The sequence below is a fragment of the Mustela lutreola genome, chromosome 2 (genome assembly GCF_030435805.1).
Source record: "Mustela lutreola isolate mMusLut2 chromosome 2, mMusLut2.pri, whole genome shotgun sequence".
Classification (NCBI taxonomy): domain Eukaryota; kingdom Metazoa; phylum Chordata; class Mammalia; order Carnivora; family Mustelidae; genus Mustela; species Mustela lutreola.
Window position 1 is genome coordinate 98,003,472 of NC_081291.1, and position 24,073 is coordinate 98,027,544.

The 24,073-nt window shown below is 38.9% G+C and overlaps 2 protein-coding genes across 5 annotated transcripts in view; both read left to right on the forward strand.

Annotated features, from left to right (window-relative positions):
- NCK1 (NCK adaptor protein 1) overlaps positions 1-4,772 on the forward strand; it is an 82,583-nt gene extending 77,811 nt beyond the window's left edge. For all 4 annotated transcript variants that reach the window (XM_059162703.1, XM_059162700.1, XM_059162701.1 and 1 more), the window contains 2 exons: positions 616-1,328; positions 3,835-4,772. In XM_059162703.1, the coding sequence (XP_059018686.1) occupies positions 616-1,328; positions 3,835-4,029 (908 nt within the window). In that variant the 3' untranslated portion in view covers positions 4,030-4,772. The remainder of the gene's footprint in view (positions 1-615; positions 1,329-3,834) is intronic.
- Positions 4,773-4,923: 151 nt separating this feature from the next.
- The window catches only part of IL20RB (interleukin 20 receptor subunit beta), a 51,341-nt gene continuing 32,191 nt past the window's right edge, over positions 4,924-24,073 (forward strand). Inside the window, exon 1 of the mRNA XM_059162704.1 lies at positions 4,924-15,689. Within this exon, the coding sequence (XP_059018687.1) occupies positions 15,650-15,689 (40 nt within the window). The 5' untranslated portion in view covers positions 4,924-15,649. The remainder of the gene's footprint in view (positions 15,690-24,073) is intronic.

Below are 24,073 nucleotides of genomic sequence, written 5' to 3' on the forward strand. Positions count from 1 at the left end.
TTGGAGCATGTGAACAGAGTGAGGGTAGACAAACAAGGAAACAATGTTTTATTTTAAAATGAACATAATGAGATAAACAGAGCAACATGGATCTGGGAACTAAGAAAGCAAATGGAAGGATTATCCAGACATAATTACAATCTTACATTGCATATCAAGTTGTAATTTATTGTTTTATTTTTATACAGCTAATTGCGGAATTTGGTTTATAAAGTAAGACAAGAATATGTACTTAGATTGTAGATATGAGAGAAATCATCTGTATTTACATTTGGAAGAAATTTTGTTAAATTTAGGAAAACTGTCATTATGTTACACAATTATTTCAACACCTTTGAGAGAAAAGGTGAGAAGGTAAACTCACATAATAAGTGCATTTACATGTTTGGTTATTAAAAGAATTTGTGAAGGAAGTCAAAAGGTACAAACTTCCAATTATAAATAAACAAGTCATGAAGATGTAAAATAAAGGAAGAAAAGAAGAAATTTGTTATCTATAAATTTAAAGCCTGAAGAACTACAGAGGTGAAGATCCTTTTTTAATAATGAATAAATTGGTTTTTTGGTTATCATTATCTTATATTCTCTTCTTATTACTCTTTTTTATGTGAACAGGCATTGGAAAAGTGAAAAGAAAACATAGTGTGCCAGATTCTGCATCTCCTGCTGATGATAGCTTTGTTGACCCAGGGGAACGTCTCTATGACCTCAATATGCCTGCTTATGTGAAATTTAACTACATGGCAGAGAGAGAGGATGAATTATCATTGATAAAAGGGACAAAGGTGATCGTCATGGAGAAATGCAGTGATGGGTGGTGGCGGGGTAGCTACAATGGACAAGTTGGATGGTTCCCTTCAAACTATGTAACTGAGGAAGGTGACAGTCCTTTGGGTGACCATGTGGGTTCTCTCTCAGAGAAATTAGCAGCAGTTGTCAGTAACCTAAATACTGGGCAAGTGTTGCATGTGGTACAGGCTCTTTACCCCTTCAGTTCGTCCAATGATGAAGAACTTAATTTTGAGAAAGGAGATGTAATGGATGTTATTGAAAAGCCTGAAAATGACCCTGAATGGTGGAAATGCAGGAAGATCAATGGAATGGTTGGTCTGGTACCAAAAAACTATGTTACCATTATGCAGAATAATCCATTAACCTCAGGTTTGGAACCATCACCTCCGCAGTGTGATTACATTAGGCCTTCACTTATTGGAAAGTTTGCTGGCAATCCATGGTACTATGGGAAAGTCACCAGGCATCAAGCAGAAATGGCATTAAATGAAAGAGGGCATGAAGGTGATTTCCTCATTCGTGATAGTGAATCTTCGGTAAGTTGGTTTTCAAATAAATGGAAGTAGAGCTTTAAGTATTAAAAAAAAAAATGGAAGATTGGAAAGGTTAAGTTTCTTCCCTAAAATTAACCAGGTGATAAGTTGGGACATAAATTTAGATCTTCTGAACCTAGTCAGTGTTCTTTCCAGTCATATTTATTTTAAATAAAATACAGCCATAGCAGTGATAACTACATTGGATTATTTGGTCTTGATTCTGTTGGTCTTGTGTTTCTGAAATATCTTCTGTCACATTAAACTGAAAAATGAAGAAAACTGAACCAACTCTTCATTCAGAATAAAACAACATAGTGAACTAAACTGGGAAAATACTTTTTTTTTTCTTTTTTTGAGAGAGAGAATGGAGAATGACCATGAATAGGAGGAAGGGCGGAGAGGGGTGGGGGTAGAAAATCTCAAGCAGGCTTCACACCCAATGCAGAGCCTGATTGGGGGGGGGGGTATCTCATGACCCTGAGATCATGACCTGAGATGAAATCACAAGTCAGATGCTTAAGTGATTGAGCTACCCAGGCACACCTGGGAAAGCATTTCTTAAATTGCATATTGGATGTGCTATCATCCTTAATAAAGGAAATCCCTAAATGTAAAAAAAAAAAAACACTAAGATTTAACTTTCTTCTATAAATTGGTTGTTTGGAATTTGGAAACCCTTTAATTATTTACCTCAAAAACCTATTTTAACTCACTGTATTTGAAATGCATTTGCAATAAAAAATACCTTTTCCAAAACTAGTAAAACAGTAATAAGTATAAAATCATAAAAATGGAATAATAGTTATGTGGGCTCTTTTGGTTACTGTTTAGGATATTAGAATTTGATGATACTCATTTCCCTTTAAAATGGTCTTTATTTTTCCCTTTAAAAGGATACCACTGGTTTTCCACTTTTCAAATCATTAGTATTGGTTTTGTTTCTGTGTATTTAGTTGTACAAAAGTGAATTTGTGATTGTGCAAAAGGTTGAAAGAAGAAAACCTATCTGGTGTGTGTGTGTGTGTGCGTGCGCGCGCCCGCCCACACACACATATGGTGTTTATGTGTTTATAAGAGGGGAGGAAGAAAGGAGAGAAGGAGAAATCGAGGTTAATTGAACTGCTTGATACGAAGTTCAGGAAACAGGGCCTGTACATAACCCCTAAGGAAGAGCAGGATCAATGAAAGGGAAGAGTGGTGGGATTTGTTTTCTTTTTGATATCTGTCTTGGCCCTGCTTTCCAGGACAAGTAGTGGACAAGTAGGATTAGAAAGTGAGTGACCCTAGCGCAGGTGGTAAGAATAACCCTAGATATAGGATGTTTCCAAGAAGCTCACTGTTTGAAACTTTGTTAGTAACTATATAAAAGGAGACTTTTAGTCTGTTCAGAAAACTGTTAGGTTAAAAAACCTAAGAAAGTAAGCTTGATTACAGAACACTATATTTTCTTGTGGTGGATAATTGAGCATAGATATTAGCCAAAATACACCATTACTTTTAGCAGTAGAATTTTTAAAGGTCTCAAACAGGTGTATTTTGTTTGAATTGAGTAATGTTCTTTATTTTTTTTTAATTTTTTTTAATTTTTTTTAAAGATTTATTTATTTATTTGACAGAGAGAGAGATCACAAGTAGGCAGAGAGGCAGGCAGAGAGAGGGAGAGAGAGAGGAGGAAGCAGGCTCCCCGCTGAGCGGAGAGCCCGATGCGGGACTCGATCCCAGGACCCCAAGATCATGACCTGAGCCGAAGGCAGCGGCTCAACCCACTGAACCACCCAGGCACCCGAGTAATATTTTTTAAGCATTCAAATTTATTACCAGTATTTAGATACTGGGAAATATATTATAAAAAATCAGATGACAGACTTCCTTTTAAAATTGGAAGGCCTGCCAGCATTGCCCATATTTCTTCAAGGCAACAATCACAGCTAAGTGGCCACCTCCTTTAGATTGGCCATGCACTGTTCCTTCTGTGTAGCCAGCCTGTCACTTGTTTATGTGTCTTTTTACCCTTGCAGGCATTTGAGTTTATGACCTCTCATTAATGTCTATCACCTTGGAGAATTCAGAACATTATCTCAGCTAGTCTTTAAGATAGCTACTGTTAGCTCACATTAGCTCATGTTTTCTCGTGTGTTTCTGCAGTTGTCTGGCAGGAGAGAAGATAGGTGTTGTGCTTCAGCTGTTAAACTTTAAACTAAGGGATTTGCCGTGAGTGTTAGAGCATACTATTTAAGAGACTTTGGAGTCTGACTGCTTGAGTTTGAATTCTGGCTCTCTTGGAAACTAGATGGATGATTTTGAGCAACTTAGCTTTTCTTGGCCTCGATTTTCTCACCTCTAAAAAGGGGTTGGTTGGAGGTGTAAAGGAGATAATCTGTGTAAATAATTTAGCACAGTACCTAGTACTTAGCTAAAATTTAAGCACTTATTATTAGTAGTCTAATATAAAAATGCTAACAGATGTCTTTCAAAATGTTTACCCTACATGTTTTTTCTCTTTTAGCCAAATGATTTCTCTGTATCGCTAAAAGCACAAGGGAAGAACAAGCATTTCAAAGTCCAGCTAAAAGAGACTGTCTACTGCATTGGGCAGCGTAAATTCAGCACCATGGAAGAACTTGTAGAACATTACAAAAAGGCACCAATTTTTACAAGTGAACAAGGAGAAAAACTGTATCTTATTAAGCATTTGTCATGATAATGCTGATCAGAAGTGACTGCTACACAGCTGTAATTCGTCATGTAATTGAAGACTGAGAAAATGTCAGTCCAATCATGTTTGATTGGAAATCACTTTCTGACCCTACATGAGAATTGACTATAGTACATAAGTATTTTTATTATAACTCAGCCCATACACATATACTACATATGCAAAACATCTGCACAAAGTAGTTCCTTATCCTGGGTCTTCTGTTTTATTGTTTTCTTTGCTCTTTTTCTCTTTGCTTCTAATATTAAGGTTTTATATTTTGAAGAAATGATGCAGATCAAAAGTCTTTACATGGAAGAGTTTATTGGTTTATTTTCTTTATTTCCTTGTAAGGGTACCATATTAGCCACTTCTGCAATGGTTTCTCTTCATATAAAATTATTATATCAGTATATGGCATATGCTAAAATAAATTTCTTGGACAGTGTTTTTTTCTGTGACTAAATAGCAATAATAAATGGAAAATTAGAAATTTTTTCAGGTATTTGTTGCAAGCCATTGTAAATATCAAGTATGTTATATCTGCCATTTTTAAAAATTTATTCATGGTCTTCATTGTAAAGCAAAACAAATGGGACATACATTTGAAAATGTATCTTGTATACTTCTAATTTACACCTGTTGGAAACAAAAATCTCTAAATTTCTAGGATTTTTGTGGGGGTGTTTCTTACCTGGTTATTCAAGAAAATAAAGCAGTCTCTGAGATATTTAGCTTTTCAGACTACAGATGGATGCTCTAGTGCTCTATATCATTTTCTTCCCCTAGTGTTATTTTACCAAAGCTCTTGTATTGGGGTATGTTATATCTGTGTCAGTGTGGAAGAAGCTGTGGTCAAATGTTGGGGAAATAGGAGGCAATGAGATACTTGGCTTCCCTCCCACCTCTACACATCAGTAATTATCAGGCAGTAGTATTTCTACTATTTTCATTTCCTCCTGTCAGCTTTGAGTTTTGTTGACTGAGACACAAAAATTGATTATACCTGAGGGAAAGATACGATGTGCCAAATGATTAGATGAAGTTATTTCTAAAATCTTACTTTTGAAAGGTTTCTGTTACGTTTTTGTTTACCAAGCAGAAGTTTGGGTGTAAGAGGCTATTAAGGAGTATTGAATCTACTTCTGCAGGTCACAGAAGAAAACTGTATTTTGTGAGCTCCCCTCCCCCCACATCATTAATTCTGGAATTTAAATTTAAGCAAAGTAACCTTCAATATTTTAATTAAAATACTTAATAAAACCATAGAACTTAGTAGGAAATAAATGGTATTTAAAAAATTTCCCCAATGCTAAGGAAATGAATGTTTCTGTTCTTTAATATACTCTAGACAGGTATTTAAAACATGAAAATTATTGATGTAAAAATTGAAGTCTAATTCCTGAAGTTTTTTTTTTCTTTTTTAATTATGAATTTTTTTTAATTCTTCAAATCTTAAAATCATTTAAAGTCTTTACATTACCACTGGGTGGCAGCCCTGGCTTCTCCCACTAAGCAACAGGGTCAGCAAATATAATTAAGGCATTGAAGTATAATTTTTCATTTTCATTATATCCTCATCTTTGTCAATCTCCCTTTGTTTATTGAATGATTATTAGTAGATAAGTACAATAGAAATAAGTTGTGTGCCTCCCTTTTTTGCTATAAGATCAATTGACTGTAAGTTGAAGAAAATTTCAGTGTTAAAATATGATTAGGTAGTAAACATCTTATTTAAACATTTGATGATGCCTTTTCTCCATTTTTTTTTTTTTTGTTAAAGATTTTATTTATTTGACAGAGAGAGAGAGATTACAAGTAGGCAGAGCAGCAGGCAGAGAGAGAAGGGGAAAAAGGCTCCCTGCTGAGCAGAGAGCCCGATGTGGGGCTCTATCCCAGACCCTGGGATCATGACCTGAGCTGGAGGCAGAAACTTAACCCACTGAGCCACACAGGTGCCCCCATTTTTGTTTTTTTTCCCCAGTATTACTTTTTAAAAAAATTAATCTTTGTATCACAGGCATGAACTATATAGTAAACCTCACTGAGGATTAAGGATTTTGAGAAAGCAGCTAGGAATGGAGTAGCATTGGAAGTAGACTACACATTTCTGTGCTATAATTAGATTTATAATAACTAGAGAGTTTCCAGATAGCCCACCTAACCATTTTAAAAAGCACTGCATTTACTTATCTTCTACAAGGCAGAAGAGTTGGGCCATCTGATTGTTCAACAAAATAAAGCTTGAACAGCATGCAGGAGTTGAGGCAGTCAAACCAGGCTGTAGAACTCTTCCATTTGTTAAATCAGAGAAGAGAAAATGTATTACACACAGATATAAAAGGTATCATCACTCATCTTTTCTTTTTCTGTTGCCACATTTTTCTTCTTTCAGGTGTCCTGTAGTTTCTCATGTCCTTTAGTCCCTCTCTTATCCATGCACAGCTGGGCTGCAAAATGCCAGGTAGTTGATGAGCCAGTAATACCTATTGTGTGCTCTTATTATACTGGGATGAAAATCTCACTGGCAACTATGGAATTTGGTACTTAAACATCTTATCAAATTTTTAAAAGTCTTAAACCAGCCCTTACCTCAATAACTTTTTTATAAATGTAAACTTTACTTGAAGCAATTTTCTTAAGAGCTAGAACAACCTTAGCATCTACGTAGCTAGTGAGTAGCAGGACTTGTATTAGAAACCAGGTCTCCTTATTCCCAGCCTGGTACACACTGCCATCTCTGTGCTTGTTTTAGACTTCAGAGTTCTGGGGATAGCCTGGGTGGCCCAGCTAAGTGTCCAGCTCTTGATTTCAGCTCAGGTCATGCGCTCAGGGTCATGCACTTGAACCCTGCATTGGGCTATGCACTCAGCGGGGATTCTGCTTAGGATTCTCTCCCTCTTGCACTCTCATTTTCTCCCTTTCTCTCACTGTCTAAAATAAGTCTTCACATTAAAACAAACAGACTAAGAGTTCTGGGAAGAGTGGATTTACAGAACTTTTCTTCCATATGTGAGAAGACACTTAGCCATCAATTTAAACACCGAAAACACACAGAACCCTGCCCAACCCACTTGTGTAAATAACTTCTCCAAAATCTTGGAAGAAGTTATTTGAGAACTGAAGTTTAGTAATGAAAGGCTGTTGTTGCAGTATCTATCAATTGGTCATAGGTCCTTAGGATTCATTTGAATATGTATGAACACATTTACATCACAGTAACATACCTAGCACAATTAAAGACCATGTCACGTATATATCACTAAAAACAGGAAAGCTAACTAATCCATTGCTATTGCTGGCAGATGAGCAACTTGGGTTGGTAGAAAAAGACCATCCTTCTAGGTGCAGGGCACATAAATTATCTCCAACTTCAAGCTCTCGTTTTGTCTTCTAATCCAGAAATTACAAAGACACATGGGAACTACTGTCAGTGTAGATAATTCTGTGAGAATTAGGAAAAGGCACCTCTTAACCTCCATACCCTGCCCCTCTCCCACATCTTGGATAGGGTATAACCAAATAGAACTACAGTAAAGCCCACATAGTACAAAAGTAATTGTTCATATTTAAAAATTGGGGAATTTCACAAAATATTTAGAGTTTTGATTTCCCCTGAATAATAAGCTGACAGTACTGGAGTTGAATTCCCACAAGGTGACTATTGGATGGAACCTAATATAAATGGTTTCCTTACGTTACTAATGTACATGGTTAAAAAGAAGAATTGTAAAAGTATCTTTTCCAACCCTTATCTCCCAGTTCACATCTCCAAATGCAGTTGTAGTTAATTCCTATCTTATAATGTGGATGTTTTGGTTTAGAATCTGGAAACTTATTTTTCAGAAACAGCTCAGATGCAATGTCCAAATCAACAAATTAGGAATGTAGCATTACAGCATGATTTAACCTTTCCACTTTAATATTTTGCTCCAAGAAAAGGGGGCCCTTTGTATTCTTGTGTATATAGATACATATACAGAGATAGATCTTTTTTAACTGTTTCCAAGTGGCTTCACAGTTACAATCACTTTTTCCTTAAAGGATATTGATAAAAGAGAGATGACATCTTCATTTTATGTTCCGAACAGCATCCAGTGGACTTTCTAAAAAATGCAACCTTACTGCTGGGGAAAACCATTATTTGATTCTACTGTGAAGCAAGGTAGGAAGCTTCTCCCCTCTGATAAGCTGGTTCTGTTGGTTTAGCAAGTTTATATGACTCAGCTCTGTCATCTAAACACGTGTCGACCAGCATACTGTTCATACTCCACACCCTAATTTCTTGCTGTTACATGATCTAAACAAAGTGACCAAGGAACTGAAATGTATATGGAGATGTTTATTGATCAGAAAGTATACAGTTTGCCGAGACGTTTTTAATGAGTAAAACCTAAATTGAATGTTGTGAGGTTTTAAAGAATAGGAGTTTCAATCAGCCATGTTCATAGAGATAAATTTTTTAAACCAAAATGTCTTTTTAAGATTATGTTTGTTGGCCAGAGCACGTTTAATTATCAAATATTTTCAGAATTGGCCTGTTGCTCATAGTGGCTTAGCACAAACATTTATCTACTGGTCTACATTTATCTACTGTTTTGCTCAAATTACTTTTTAAGCTGTTTTTAAGGCTAGGTTAAAGCTAGGCTCAGTATTTTGGAATAATGTAAATTTCATTTGTAGTTATAACTGCAGAAGACAAAGAATAGTCAACTTCCTTTTTTCCATGTTTTGTGGTACCTTTCAGAAAAGTAATGACTTTCAAACAGGAAAACAAACATAAATAGACATCTAAGGTAAAATCCCTCGTTGCTTTAAATAAATTTCTGGGCTGATTCTAACAAAATTTCTATCTGAGACTATGTAGAAAAGTTGCAGATGGCCTTTGGGTAATTACGGAGACAGTTGGGTTCCAAAATGAGACTGAACTCTTGTCTGTTTTAGAACTATTATTGAATTGATTTTCTTGGGCTTTTACTGAAAGAAATATGTAATCCCTGAATAAGCATGTTGTTTCTAGGAGCATGTAATGCCAAAGTTTACTTGTTTTGATATGTTTTCTAAAGGGGGATGGTACAGAAAAGAAACACTGATTTCCTCAGGGCAAATGCTAATCACTTGGTGCCAAGATGAAAAGAATAGTATTTGAACTGTTATATCTATATGTATGATTATGTGTAGTGTTTAGCTTTTGGAGATATTTATCCATCATCCAGCCATGAGGTCAACTCACCTCAACTCACTTCACAGGTGTCAGAGTTTTGAGCTAGCAATATGATACTGAAGAAAATAGACATAGCTGTCATAAAATTTATATTGCTAGTGATGAGATGCCTAACGGTGAAGTGCTCTAAAGAAAGAACAGAGCAGGAGGTTGAGGAGGTTGAGGAGGTTGAGTGAGAAGTGGGGTGTTAATTAATATAGGGTGATCAAAGGATGCTTCTAATTTTAAAAAATTGACCTTTGAGCTTATTGTGTACTCCACTTAATAGAATCAGTGATGACTGACCAGGATTAAACTAGTGGTTGAGTGAAAATACAGCAGCCATAGCCATTTAAAAATTATACTACAATTTTCACTATTACAGAGCATTGTTTCTGGTTTCCAGGGTTGTTTTTTTTTTTTTTTTAAATTGAATAAAATGGTATTTAAGTATAGAACTTTTAACTCAAAGGGCTTTTCTGAATAAAGCTTGATTCTCCATCTTAAGAGGAGTTGTTGGGGGATGTCAATTGAAAAAAAAAAGCAGGAAGAACTGTTTGATCACACCTAAAGGGAAAAATTGAGGTTAAGGAGAATTAAATTCCTGGTGCTCTGCATTGGTGGTCAGACAATAAACTAGGAAGGAAATTGAAAAGTATAAAATATATTGAAAGGAGGTGAAAAAGGGCTATGAGAACCCTGAAAACTAGAGCTTGAAAGTTATATAGTTATATCTGGAGCAGACTCCATGGAAGCAGGAGTTAGAAGAGTAAGACAAGGGGAATACCCTGTGTTTTTTCCAAAAAGAAAGGAGGGAAAAAGGGAGGGAGGAAAGAAAAATTGAGACTGGATTATAACTATCAGATGTGCTAAAAACCCAGGACATAGATATTTAGGAATCTGGGTAAAGGAAAGGGAATTGTGTGCTAAGTAGGGCAAGAATGGTTATTGGAATGGAGTAATTGACCACGTAGTCCATGCCAAGGTACCAGGACCTATCCTGCGCTTACACAACCCTAAGAGTGGTAGCCTCAAATTTTGCGCCCTACTGCCCCACCCACCCTTGGTTCAATTCTAGTCCCAGCACTACAGAACTCAGAGAGCTTAGGAATCTCTTCTTCGATCATCAATTTCCTTATCCCTCCACTGTCTCTTTACCTTTCCCTAAAAGCCTTTTCTCTCCTTGCTTTTTCTTCCATAATTAAATATCAAATACTTAAGTGGCAAATAATATAATAGGAAAAAAAATTCCTATTTCTAGACTGTACTTGCTTATAGTAGGAAATAGGTCCATACTTCAGCAATTCGTCTTCAGACATAAATGATCCTTCAACTCCGGAGAGCAGTAGAAATTAACCTGAAAAGTGCAGGAAACATGTTAGAGAATAGTTTGGTTTGGGCATGTTGCCTTAAGGAGACCCCAACCAGCTAACAAGAAGGTATAGAAGTACCTCAAAGTCAGAAGAAGGCATAGATCAGAGGGGGGAAGTCAAGGCAAAAGTAGGAGCTGGGAGGTGAGGCACAGCTGTCCAGAAGCTCTCAATGGCAGGCCCAAGCAGGGGTGATGGACTAAGTTCCTTGAGTCATGAACCAGTCCTGACAAGGACTGTTGTTCAAAAGCTGTGGCAGGCAGGTGGCATTATCCCTCAGTGTCCCTTGAGGTGTGCTGTGACAGAGACTGTCCTTGCGGTGGCTTGTGAAAGCTCAGTAATACTGCCTTGTCAACATGGCAGCGGGGCATCTTGCCAGGAACCCATGCCCAAGTAGAGCTAACTACCTTAACCCAAGTTCTGTTGAACAACTCTCCTGCTTCCCCCACAGCATAAGTAAATAAGTTGTTCCCTCATTCTCTGTTTACATACCTTATCCTTTCTATCCTCAGTGTATATTCCCTTCAACTTTGCAGTCCTTGAGCTTGGCTCATGCTACTGGCCCAGTTGGAATGCTCAACTGAATGTGTCTCTCCTACCCAGATCTAATTGGTAGATCCTTAGGATTCCATATTGAGGTTTGTCTATTTCCTAAAACCTTTGCTACTCTCCAGGATCACTCACCCCACTGTGTTCCTCAGACACATTGTGGTACAGTTAGGTGAGTGAAAAGACTTGGAGTTAGGCAAACCTCGGTTGAAATTCCTGTCTCCATCCCGGACTAGCTCTGTGATGTATAGTAAATAAATTTCTCTGATCCCTATGTCCTCATCTGAAAAGTTGGAAATCAGTTCTTACCTTGTAAGTCTGTTATATAATACATGGAAATCTTTATAATTATGGAAAGACTTTAGGGACAATTCTTGGCATGTAGTAGATACCCAGTATGCATTGACTTTGACTGTTAGCTCTTTTTTTTTTTTTAACATTTTTTAGTTTTTGAGAGAGAGACAGTGAAAAAGAGGGTGAACCAGGGGAAGGTCAGCGGGAGAAGCAGACTCCCCGTGGAGCAGGGAGCCCGATGTGGGACTCGATCCCAGGACTCCAGGATCATGACCTGAGCTGAAGGCAGTTGCTTAACCAACTGAGTCACCCAGGTGCCCCGACTGTTAGCTTTTAACACATGGAAATTGTGGGCAGAAATGGACTTAGGATAGAGGAATTTGGAAGCCAGGACTGGGAAAATAAGTGTCAAAGCTGGTATGTATGAAGCACTCCCAAGTTGGCTTGTGTCCAGACCCAAGGGCAGAGGGGGGTAGGATCAGAAGCAAGGAGAGCAGTGAGAGACTATGTACAAGCAGCTGGTGACCAGAAGTCGGGGCACAGATGTGGCCACTGACTCAGTACTGGGATCATGGAAAACATGCACCAAGTGCTCTTGAACATGATGTAGTAAAAAATACACAATTAATATTAACGCTTATTTTGCCAGATACCACTGTAAGTATACCATCCCATTTCCATTTAGTCCTCACAACAGCCCTATGAATTAGGATGGTCTCCCAATTTACAGGTAAAGACAATAAAACAGACTATTTAAATGACTTGCCTAAAAAATTCAGCTAGTAAGTGGCAGAGCCCAGATGCCAACCCAGACAGTTGTTTCCAGAGCCACCTTTAAACTACCCTCTGATAGAGATCTTCAACTGGAAGCCTTTCTTTGCTGGTCCAGGGGCCAGACCATAAGATGGGGAGCCTGCAAAGGACCAGCCAAAGTGAATAATCCCCAATGGATTTACTGGTTGGTTTGTTTTTTAAAAGATTTTGTTTTTAAGTGATCTCTACACCTCACAAAACTCAAACCTATAACCCTGAGATCAAGAGTTGCATGCTCCACTGACTGAGCAAGCCAGGGGCTTCTGTATTTATTGTTAACATTATGAATATAGCAAATGGTTAATACAGCATTTGTGAAAACTATTGTATTCCTGGAACTGGGCTAATTATGCTTTGTCAGTATTCTTTAATCCCACAACTATTATGTAAGGCATTACCTATTTTGTAAATGAAAAAAATAAGGAGTTGCTTATTTTTGCTTAAATAAGGAGTTGCTTAAAAAAATGGAGTTGCTTTCTTCCCATTCATATCAATGAATATTGATTCATTTCCTATCCACTCCTCAACCTACAACTATCGATCTGATGAGCCAAGCTCTCCACTGAAACCCCATTACTGAGATTTAACAGATGGCCTTCCAGGTGCTAATTTGTGATCAACTTAGTGACTCCTCTGCACTCCTTGATGACTTCCCCCATCCTTCATCATTTCCAGGACCACAGTTTGCCAGGGCTACCTCTCTGGCCTATTTTTCTCCCTGTATCTCCATTTCTTCTTTCTTGTGCTGGTCCTTATAGGTAGGTCTTCTCCAGGAGCCTGTCCACATGTCTCCTTTATTTACACAATCTCCTTGCATGCTCTCACCCATTTCCTGATCTCTGCTACCACTGGAATGCTGAGGGTAGGGGAAATGGTGCCATGCCCTTGACACCCACAGATTTGGGACAAAGATCATTAACATACTAGAGACTGCTGCTGCCCATAAAAGCATGTCAAATTGAAGTGTATGAAGGTGAACACATGGAACCTTCTGTACCACCCCCAACCCTGCCTAGTCAGACCTCACCTCTTCCTCCTCCTTTCCATTATTTTGATTAAGGACCTGCCATCCACCCAGTTACTCATGCCTAGACCTGAAAGTCTTGTTTTCTTCCTCCACCCTGCTAATCCATTCTGTATGATAGAGCTATCAGTTCTGCCTCTTTCATCTTTTGAATTTAGTCACTTCTCTCTACAGACCTGGGAAAGTCTAGTGGGAGCCAACACTGTCTCTCACCTCACTGACCGACACAGTTTATTCATTGCCCTCCTGCCTCCAGTTTTGTCCCTTCCACTGTTTTTCTCCACTCCAGTCATAAACTTTTTAAAGCTCCAATGCAGGGAATAACATGATGAGATTTGAGCTTTTAACCCTCATTGCTCTCAGGATAAACTCTAACCTCCTCAACAAAGCATTCAGAGCTGTCTGGAATCTTGGATCTATGAGCCTCGTTCCTTGCCACCCAGTCTTGCTCTCCTATATTCCCTTGTGGATATTTCTGTCACTTTATCTTCAATATTGATTTATGACTATTTCCATATCTGTCTTCTCCACTAGTTGAAAAGTTCTTGGATTAGGGCAGGGACTATTGAATTCCCAGATTCTAGGGTACAGTAGGCCCTTGGTGAATATTTGTTGAATGCATAAAAAATAGGTGATTAACTTTCTCAAAGGTTATAATGCAAATAAGTTCTGAAAGTGGAACCAAAATCTGTGGCACTCTAAAACCCATATTGGCCCACTAATGCATCCCACTAATGCTTACATCAAACAGTAACAAAAAGATATACAGCACTCAAAAGAATTGAAAACAGGGTCTTGAAATGATGTTTGTATACTCATGTTCATAGCAGCATTATGCACAATAGCTAAGAAATGGAAGCAACTCAAATGTCCATTGATGGATGAATGAAGGATAAGCAAAATGTGTTATGTACATACAATGGAATATTATTTAGCTTTAGAAAGGAAGGAAACTCTATACTATACTACAATATGGGTGAATCCTGAGGACATTATGAGTGAAATAAGTCATAGACAAGTAATTGCATGATTCCATTTATATGAGATAGTGTAGTCAGAATCGTAAAGGCAGAGAGTACAATGGTGGCTATCAGGGGCTAAGGGGAGGGAGAAATGGGGAGTAACTGTTTAACTGGTATAGAGTTTCAGTTTTATAAGATGAAAAGATTTATAGGGATGGATGGTGGTGATGGTTGCATAACAATTTGAATATATTAATACCACTGAACTGTACACTTAAAAATGGTTAAGAAGGAACTCAGAAAGACAAATAGCATATGATTTCACTATGGGTGGAATTTAAGAAACAAAACAGATGAACATAGGGGAAGGGAAGGAAATATATAATACAATGACAACAGAGAGGGAGGCAAACCATAAGAGACTCAATTCCAGGAAACAAACTGAGGGTTGCTGGAGGAGGCATGGGTGGGGGCATGGGGTAACTGGGTGATGGGGATTAAGGAAGGCACTTGAAGTCATGAGCACTTGGTGTTATATTCAACTAATGAATCACTAAATTCTACTCTGAAAATAATACAGTATATGTTAATTAAATTGAATTTAAATAAAATGATTTTTAAATTGTTAAGAAGGTCAACTTTATGTTATGTATATTTACAAAAAAAAAAAAACACCTTCAAAAAAAAGTCCCCAAACAAAGATGTCCTGCAAGGAGTCTTGGTCCCATTTTTCTCCTCCATCTTGCTGATTCCCACTCTCTCTGCTCCAAGGCAACCAATCTTGTTAGTTTCTGTATCTCCTTCCAGGTTTTCTTTTTGCAAATATAAGCAAATATAAAGCTATATTCTTCACCTTCTGACTTCTTAAAAGATATTAAAAAAAATTTTTTTTTAACAACTTCACCTTTTCTGGAGTATGTAGCAAAAGGAGCTAGTAAGTACCCAGCTTGAATGAACTCACAAGATGGAGACTTGGAAGACAATAGCTATTTGAGGAGAGGGTAAAGTAATCTTGCTTGCTCACCACGAGTGAGGCCTTTAGGGACAGCCAGAGTCCTCCAGGACAGAGCTTTAGGTATCTCTCCTAGGCAGATTCTCAAGCTTTTCAGAGTTACCTTTTCTCGGGAACTCTTCTAGGCCACTCCCTCTGATGCAATATCTGGGTTTGGACAGAAAGGAGGGAACTGCACAGCCCGCCCCTTCTGAGCTGACTGGGCTGACTCCTCTTTCTAGAACAATTCAGTCTTCACGGCAATTCAAACCTCAGCTCCAACACCTGCATTCTGAAGCAAGGATGGCTGAGATGGACAGAATGCTTCATTCTGGAAGGAAACAATATTCCAGGTCAAGCTGAATCTGCCAAACACAGACCCTCTCTGTGGTTTTAGAAGAAGTCTTGACAAATCTTATCATGTGGTTTTTCTACGCCTTGATTCCTTGTTTACTCGTAGGTAAGTATGAATTAGAATATAGCCAGTAGCTTGGGATTCAAATATAGGTTAAGAAGGTGAAAAATACTTTAGCAGAGTTTGGAGTTGCAATATATATATAGAACATATTATGTCTGTTTTTAAAAAGGTTTCTCAAATCTTAAACCTTCATCCCCATTCACAAAGCAACAGCCTGCATTCTGTTTGGAAATCTCTTTCCTAATGATCACAGAACAATTTGGAAAGATAAAGTATCAAAGCAGATAGATTAGCAGAGCTCCATGCACTTTATTATTAATCTCATCTGGGACACGTGGGTTGCTCTGTTGGTTAAGCGTCTGCCTTCGGCTCCGGTCATGATCCCAGGGTACAGGGATCGAGTCCTGCATCAGACTCCTTGCTCAGTGGGGAGCCTGCTTCTCCTGCTTATCCCTCTGCCTGCTACTCCCCTACTTGTGCTCTCTCTCTGTCTCTCTGACAAATAAATAAAACCTTCAAAAAAATTTGTCTCATCTGGTTTTAAAAGGCAAAACATGGTTATCTGGGTCTTTCTGTGTGTGCCTTGGGATGTTAACTGTAAAGACAGGGTAAAGTAAAATAAAGATTCTAACAATATATACATGAATAAAAAGGCTTAATTTGCAACCTTAATATTGGGTATAAGACCTATAAAAATTGAATTTCTCCTGGTCACTGCAGAAAAAGTAGCAGTTAGGTACTCCATAGCATCTTAAAATAATTGGTTTGGGGCATTTTCTCTACCAGTAAGATTACATAATTTTCTCTGCTCCACTCCTGGCTGCTTGTACCTACATGCTTTGTTGTTCCAAAATTGAAGCTCCTTAGTCTTTGCTGTTTCTTCATGCCAAAACACATTTAAGGGAAATTTAAAATTTTAATACTCTGAGGTACTGGGCACTTTGCAGTGTTGGTGGGAGCCCTGAGTTCTTTCTGCCTCCTTCCTTCCTTCCTTCCTTCCTTCCTTCCTTCCTTCCTTCCTTCCTTCCCTCTCTCCCTCCCTCCGGCTTGCTTTCCTTCTCTCCCCTCTTCCTTCCTTCCTTCCTCTGAGAACTAATTGTTTTAGTTTAAATCAGGCAACAAATTATTCTAAAGCGATTTGCAGATGTTTAGAATTGGCTTTTTAACACCAAATTTACAGTGTCTCTTCCTAGCTCAAAAACCTTCACAACTCCCAATTGCTCAGTGCATGAATGCTCAGGGCATTCAGATCCATTGTTTGTTTCATGATCCTGCATATTCAGGCCTCAACTCTGTTCCCCATTTTTCTTTGACAACGGTATGAACCACGGGTAGCTGCTGTCTTCACCTATAATACCCTCATTTCCTCCTCCCAGCTTTTATGATCGTTATTTCCTACCAGAAGCACTCTGTTCCTTTCCTCAACTCAAGCCCATACTCCCCTTGTCATTCCTTCTACCTTTAGACTCTTCCCAGACTTCTCTCTCCTTTGACCCTTGACCGCACATACTCTGCTTCAGTGGGTTACTTCTGTTTCCTGTGCTGGCCAGAGGAAAGGGCCTGGACATCTTTTCTGGTGTCCTCACAGCTCCTAGCATAGGCTAATCATGTTGGTTATTTGGTTAGTTAGCTGATTGATTAGTTGGTGGAAACAAGTTGCCAGAAAAACAAGCCCCCACTAAGCCAGAGGGAAAAGATGAGGAGGCCAAATGAGAAGGGGAAGGCTCAGCAATTTTTTCCAAATTCTTTTTCCTTCACTAAGGTATTGTTGACATTTAACATTGTATTACTTCCAGATATACACCATAATGATTTGGTATTTGTATTTATTGCAGAATGATTAACATCCATCATGGTTATGTATGATGATGGTTAACATCCATCACCATACATAGTTATGTAACCGAACCAATGCGAGTTGGCTCCTTGATGAGTCAGAAACTGCAAGTTAATTTGTTGCATAAGGAAAACTTCTATTTGCAACAAATAAGGAGATGGCAAATGGCTTCCAAAGCGGTAACTCCCCCAGGGTGGATGGGTTCCTTTTGTTTAGAGTTAGAATGAATATTTTAGATAGGAAAACCCTGTCATGGTATGTAGAGGGGGACATAACTTTGCACATGTGCCGTAAGGAAACATGCCTAGGCACACATTGTACATTATGTAAATGAGACTTGTGCTTCTCCTTTACCATGAGGTAAAGGTAATTGCTGGTCATTCCACAGGTCACTCCATGGTCCATCTGCATAGGCCTTAGCCTAGGTTTAGCTCAAGCAGTCTGGGTCATCTGGGATAGTAGGAGGTGGTGTCAGGGCCATCGCCATCCCCTGGGGGTAGGTTTGGGTTTCATTTGCCTGAGTTAAGAGGTAAGCCAAAAAGAAGAGCTTAAGGAAAAATATAGGACAAAGGTTAGTGAGTATAAGCAGGTGGGCAGTGAAGGTCAGGTCTTGGAGTCTAGTTGGTGAGTTACACATCTTTTTTTTTTTCTTGTGATGCAATACAGTGCTATTTAAATACCTTAAAATCTGCAAGCAGTATTAATAATTATAGATACCATGCTGTACATTACATCCCCAGGACTTACCTTTTTCACTTAAAACTGGAAATTTGTACCTTTTGACTCCCTTCGCCCATTTTTATTTTTATTTTTATTTTATTTTTTTAAAGATTTTATTTATTTATTTGACAGAGAGATCACAAGCAGGCAGAGAGTCAGACAGAGAGAAAGGGGGAAGCAGGCTCCCCGCTCAGCTGAGAGCGCGATGTGGGACTCGATCCCAGGACCCTGAGATCATGACCTGAGCCGAAGGCAGAGGCTTAACCAACTGAGCCACCCAGGCGCTCCGTTTCACCCATTTTTAAATTTGGCATTTTCTTCAGTGAGGCAGTCCAGTCTTTTTTTGTTTTGTTTTTAAAGATTTTATTTATTTATTTGCCAGAGACAGAGGGAGAGAGAGCGAGTGAGCACAGGCAGACAAAGAAGCAGGCAGAGGCAGAGGGAGAAGCAGGCTCCCTGCCGAGCAAGGAGCCCGATGTGGGACTAGATCCCAGGACGCTGGGATCATGACCTGAGCCAAAGGCAGCTGCTTAACCAACTGAGCCACCCAGGCGTCCCAAGTCTTTTAAGCCTTTCCTGAAAACTCCTGTTTCAAACAGAGCTGGAAATGAGTGTGGTCTTCTGCCACCTCTAAACCTATACAGAAAACCAAAAACCAAAAAAAAAAACAGTAATGGAAACCACAAGGATGTCCCAATCAGAGACACCTGTGTGAGTTTTGACTCCATCACCTGCTAGCTCAGTGACTGTATCATACAACTTCATTTTCCTCATCAGTGAAATGGTTAAAAAAAAAAAATAGTCACCTTGAGATTGGGAGGTGTTTTAATTAAATGAGATGATGCAAACGAAAGCACTCTGAAGATGTCCATGTGTGCCACCTCCAGGTTAATTATTATTATCTGTGGGTTACGTAAACAGATGGTGTTCTCAGCAAATAATTGCTTTAGTTGAGGTTGCCTTTATACAATTTTGACCATTTCCTCTGGATGGTGTAGGTGATTGCAAAGAATTCTGCAAATTCTAAATGAACTTCTATTACTCTAGATCCCAGGACAGGTGGGTAGAAATTCTTGCTCACCTTTATAGAATTCATTTGCCTTGCGCTGTCCCTTCTAAATAATAGTGTGTGATTCAGGAAACTGATCACTACTACTACTACTACTACTACTGATTCCTACTAGTACTACTACTACTACCACCACCATCACCACCACTCCTCCTACTACTACTGCCACTACTACTACTACCAACAACATTAATAGCAATAGCAGCAACAACAATCATAGTGGCTGTTTCTGAGCTCACACAGTGCTCTAGTTTAGCAAAAATGTTCTCTTGACTTCTCAAAATCCTGCAAAGTAGGTGGTATTACACCCACTTTATACCATGAAACAGACTCAGAGAGGTTCAGTAATTTGCCTAAGTATTTACATATAGTAAGTCAGAGAATTGGGATTTGACTCTGATTTGGCTAGTTCCAGAGCCTGTGCCCTCTGTATCTCTCTCAAAAAGAAGCTGAGACACTGAAGCAGGAAGGGAAAAGGGAGGACAGACAAAGTACGGGGAATAAAGATGCTGCTACCTTTTCTGAGCATTTGCTATAAAGGCTGTTGGAGGGTAGAAGTGGCAGAAAGGAACCCAAGTGAGGGGAGCTGGCAGTAGACTCAGTGGTAGGAAGCCAGCATTGGCATCATTCTAAGGAGGAGATACAAGGATTTCTGTCTGGAAAATTTGCCCAAGGGCTTTGTGGTAGGCAGCCTTACTTAGTAGCAAAAACATCCTATATAAAATAGGAGATTAGGAAAAAGGAAGTAAGGCTGAGGCTAATTTCATTAAGGGAGCCAACACCTAATTCACTTACTTAATTTTCATTAAATGACATTTCTCTTACCTTCTGTGTGCTAGGTTCTGGGCTAGGTGCTGATTATAGAAGAATAAATTGGAATCCCTTGTCTTCAGGGAACATAACAGCCTGCTGGGAAATATATTTAAGTCTTTGGCATTAGAGAATTGACCATTATAGTTTCAACTATTCTTTGGCAATAAGAGGTAAGATCTGCATTAGTGGTACTCAGTCTCAAATGCACATTGCAATCATCTGGGGAGCTTTTAAAACTATAAATGCCCGGGTTTCAAGAGCCAGAGATTCTGACTTAATTAATCTAGGGTGCTTTCTGGGCATTGGAATTTTTCAAAACTCCCTATCTGGGGCTCCTTAGAGAAGTGGTTTATTCCAGAACTGGGCAGAGAAAATGAAATACAAGTCTGGAGCATTTGTAGTGAGTAAGAAAGTACTCAAAAAAGGATGGAGCCCTAAGTGAAACGAGTATCCTGGATTGGATCCTGGATTGGAAAAAAGAACATTAGTGAAAAACCTAACAAAATTCAAGCAAGTGTAGAGTTTGGTTAATGGTAATGTACCAATGTTGTTGGTTTCTTAATTTTGACAAATACATCATGGTTATGTAAGATATTAGTATTAGAGGAAGCTGGGTGAAAGATATGTAGAAACTCTTTGTTATTCATATTCATGACCCCATACTAATGTAAATAGTTAAATGAATGAATGAATGAATGAATGAATAGTGGAGAAAGAACAGCTCTTCCTTACAGAATTCCAATTAATAAACAGTAAATCATGGTGAATTAGAGCAATAATTGTTACAAATAATAGCCACTAGTAAGTACTAAAACTAATGGATAAAAGTTTGAGAAGGGGAATAGTCACATAGTGTAAAAGTATGTCCTCTAAGTTATTTATTAATTATAAAGGGAGAAATGATAACTTTTATAGTAGAGATACCACCTTAACCAAGTCACCAAGGTTAACATCACCCATAAGACACTTACATCATGAACTCCCTGTGAATACATGCCAAAAATATATTACCTCAGTCAAATTATGGGAAAAAATCAGATAAACTCAAATTGAGGAATATTCTACAAAACAACTGACAAGTACTCTTTTAAAATTAACATATAATGCATTATTTGTTTCAGTGGTACAGACCTGTGATTCATCAATCTTAAATCATGTGCCCTCTCCAATGTCTATCACCAAGTTATCCCATCCCCCCACCTCCAGCAACCATGTTTGTTTCCTATGATTAACAGTCTCCTATGGTTTGTCTCTCTCTCTCTGGTTTCATCTTGTTTCATTTTTTGCTCTCTTCTCCTATGATCCTCTGCCTTGTTTCTCAAATCCCACATATCAGTGAGATCATGTGATAATTGTCTTTCTCTGATTGACTTAATTCTCTTAGCATAATACCCTCTAGTTCCATCCATGTCATTGCAAATGACAAGATTTCATTTTTGATGGCTGTGTAATATTCCATTGTGTGTGTATGCGTGCACATACACACATGTACTTATCACATTTTTAAAAAGATTTTATTTATCTATAAGACAGAGCACGAGCAGGAGGAGCAACAGGCAGAGGCAGAAACAGACTTCCCACTGATCATGGAGCCCAATGCCGGACTCAATTCCAGGACCCCGGGATCATGACCTGAGCTGAAGGCAGATGCTTAACCGACTGAGCCACTCAAGCATCCCTACCACATTTTCTTTATCCATTCATCTGTTGATGGACATCTGGGCTCTTTCCATAGTTTGGCTATTTTGGACATTGCTATTATAAACATTGTGGTGCACGTGCCCCTTGAGATCACTACATTTGTATCTTTGGGGTAAATACAAATTTACTCCAGTAATACAATTTCTGGGTCATAGGGTAGCTCTACTTTCAACTTTCTGAGGAAACTCCATACTGTTTTCCAGAGTGATTGGCTATACCAGCTTGCATTCCCACCAACAGTATAGGAGTGTTCCCCATTCTCTACATCCTTGCCAACATCTGTTGTTTCCTGACTTGTTAATTTTAGCCACTCTGACTGGAATGAGGGGGTAGATCTCATTGTGGTTTTAATCTGTATTTTCCTGATGCTGAGTGATGTTGAGTACTTTTTCATGTGTCTGTTGGCCATCTGGATGTTTTCTTTGCAGAAATGTCTGTTCATGTCTTCTGCCTGTTTCTTGATTGGATTTTTTGTTTCTTGGGTGTTGAGTTTGATAAGTTCTTTATAGATTTAGGGTAGTAGCCCATTGTCTGATATGTCATTTGCAAATATCTTCTCCATTCTGTTGATTGTATTTTGGTTTTGTTGACTGTTTCCTTTGCTGTGCAAAAGCTTTTATATTGATGAAGTCCCAATAGTTCATTTTTGCCCTTGCTTCCCTTGCCTTTGGCTATGTTTCTAGGAAGAAGTTGCTGCAGCTGAGGTTAAGAGGTTGGTGCCTGTGTTCTCCTCAAGGATTTTTTTTTTAAAGATTCTTATTTATTCATGGGCAGAGAGAGATCACAAGTAGGCAGAGAAGCAGGCAGGGGGGGGGGAGGGGAAGCAGCCCCCCCTCCCCCGACCCGAGCAGGACCCTGAGATCCTGACCTGAGCTGAAGGCAGAGGCCAAACCCACTGAGCCACCCAGGCGTCCCTCTCCTCAAGGATTTTTATTTTTTTATTTTTTAAATTTTATTTTGTTTTTTTAAAGATTTTATTTAGTTATTTGACAGAGATAGATCACAGTAGACAGAGAGGCAGGCAGAGAGAGAGAGAGAGAGGGAAGCAGGCTCCCTGCTAAGCAGAGAGCCTGATGCGGGACTTGATCCCAGGACCCTGAGATCCTGACCTGAGCTGAAGGCAGAGGCCAAACCCACTGAGCCACCCAGGCGTCCCTCTCCTCAAGGATTTTTATTTTTTTATTTTTTAAATTTTATTTTGTTTTTTTAAAGATTTTATTTAGTTATTTGACAGAGATAGATCACAGTAGACAGAGAGGCAGGCAGAGAGAGAGAGAGAGAGGGAAGCAGGCTCCCTGCTAAGCAGAGAGCCTGATGCGGGACTTGATCCCAGGACCCTGAGATCCTGACCTGAGCTGAAGGCAGAGGCCAAACCCACTGAGCCACCCAGGCGTCCCTCTCCTCAAGGATTTTTATTTTTTTATTTTTTAAATTTTATTTTGTTTTTTTAAAGATTTTATTTAGTTATTTGACAGAGATAGATCACAGTAGACAGAGAGGCAGGCAGAGAGAGAGAGAGAGAGAGGGAAGCAGGCTCCCTGCTAAGCAGAGAGCCTGATGCGGGACTTGATCCCAGGACCCTGAGATCATGACCTGAACTGAAGGCAGTGGCTTAACCCACTGAGCCACCCAGGTGCCCCTCCTCAAGGATTTTGATGGGTTCCTGTTCTCACATTGAAGGTTTTCAACCATTTTGAGTCAATTTTTGTGTGTAGTGTAAGGAAATGGTCCATTTTCATTCTTCGGCATGTGGCTGTCCAATTTTCCCAACACCATTTATTGAAGAGACTGTCTTTTTTCCATTAGACATTCTTCTGTACTTTGTCGAAGATTAGTTGACCATATTGTTTCGGGCCTATTTCTGGGCTCTCTATTCTGTCCCATTGATCTATGTGTCTGTTTTTGTGCCAGTACCATACTGTCTTGATGATGACAGCTTTGTAATCAAGCTTGAAGTCTGGAATTGTGATGCTGCCAACTTTGGCTTTCTTTTTCAATATTCCTCTTCTATTCAGGGTCTTTTCTGGTTCCACACAAATTTTAGGATAATTTGTTCCATTTCTGTGAAAAAAGTCAAAGGTATTTTTTTTAAAAGATTTTATTTATTTATTTGACAGACAGAGATCACAAGTAGGCAGAGAGGCAGGCAGAGAGAGAGAGGAGGAAGCAGGCCTCCTGCTGAGCAGAGAGCCCAATATGGGGCTCTATCCCAGGACCCTGAGATCATGACCTGAGCCTAAGGCAGAGTCTTAACCCACTGAGCCACCCAGGCACCCCAAAAAGTCG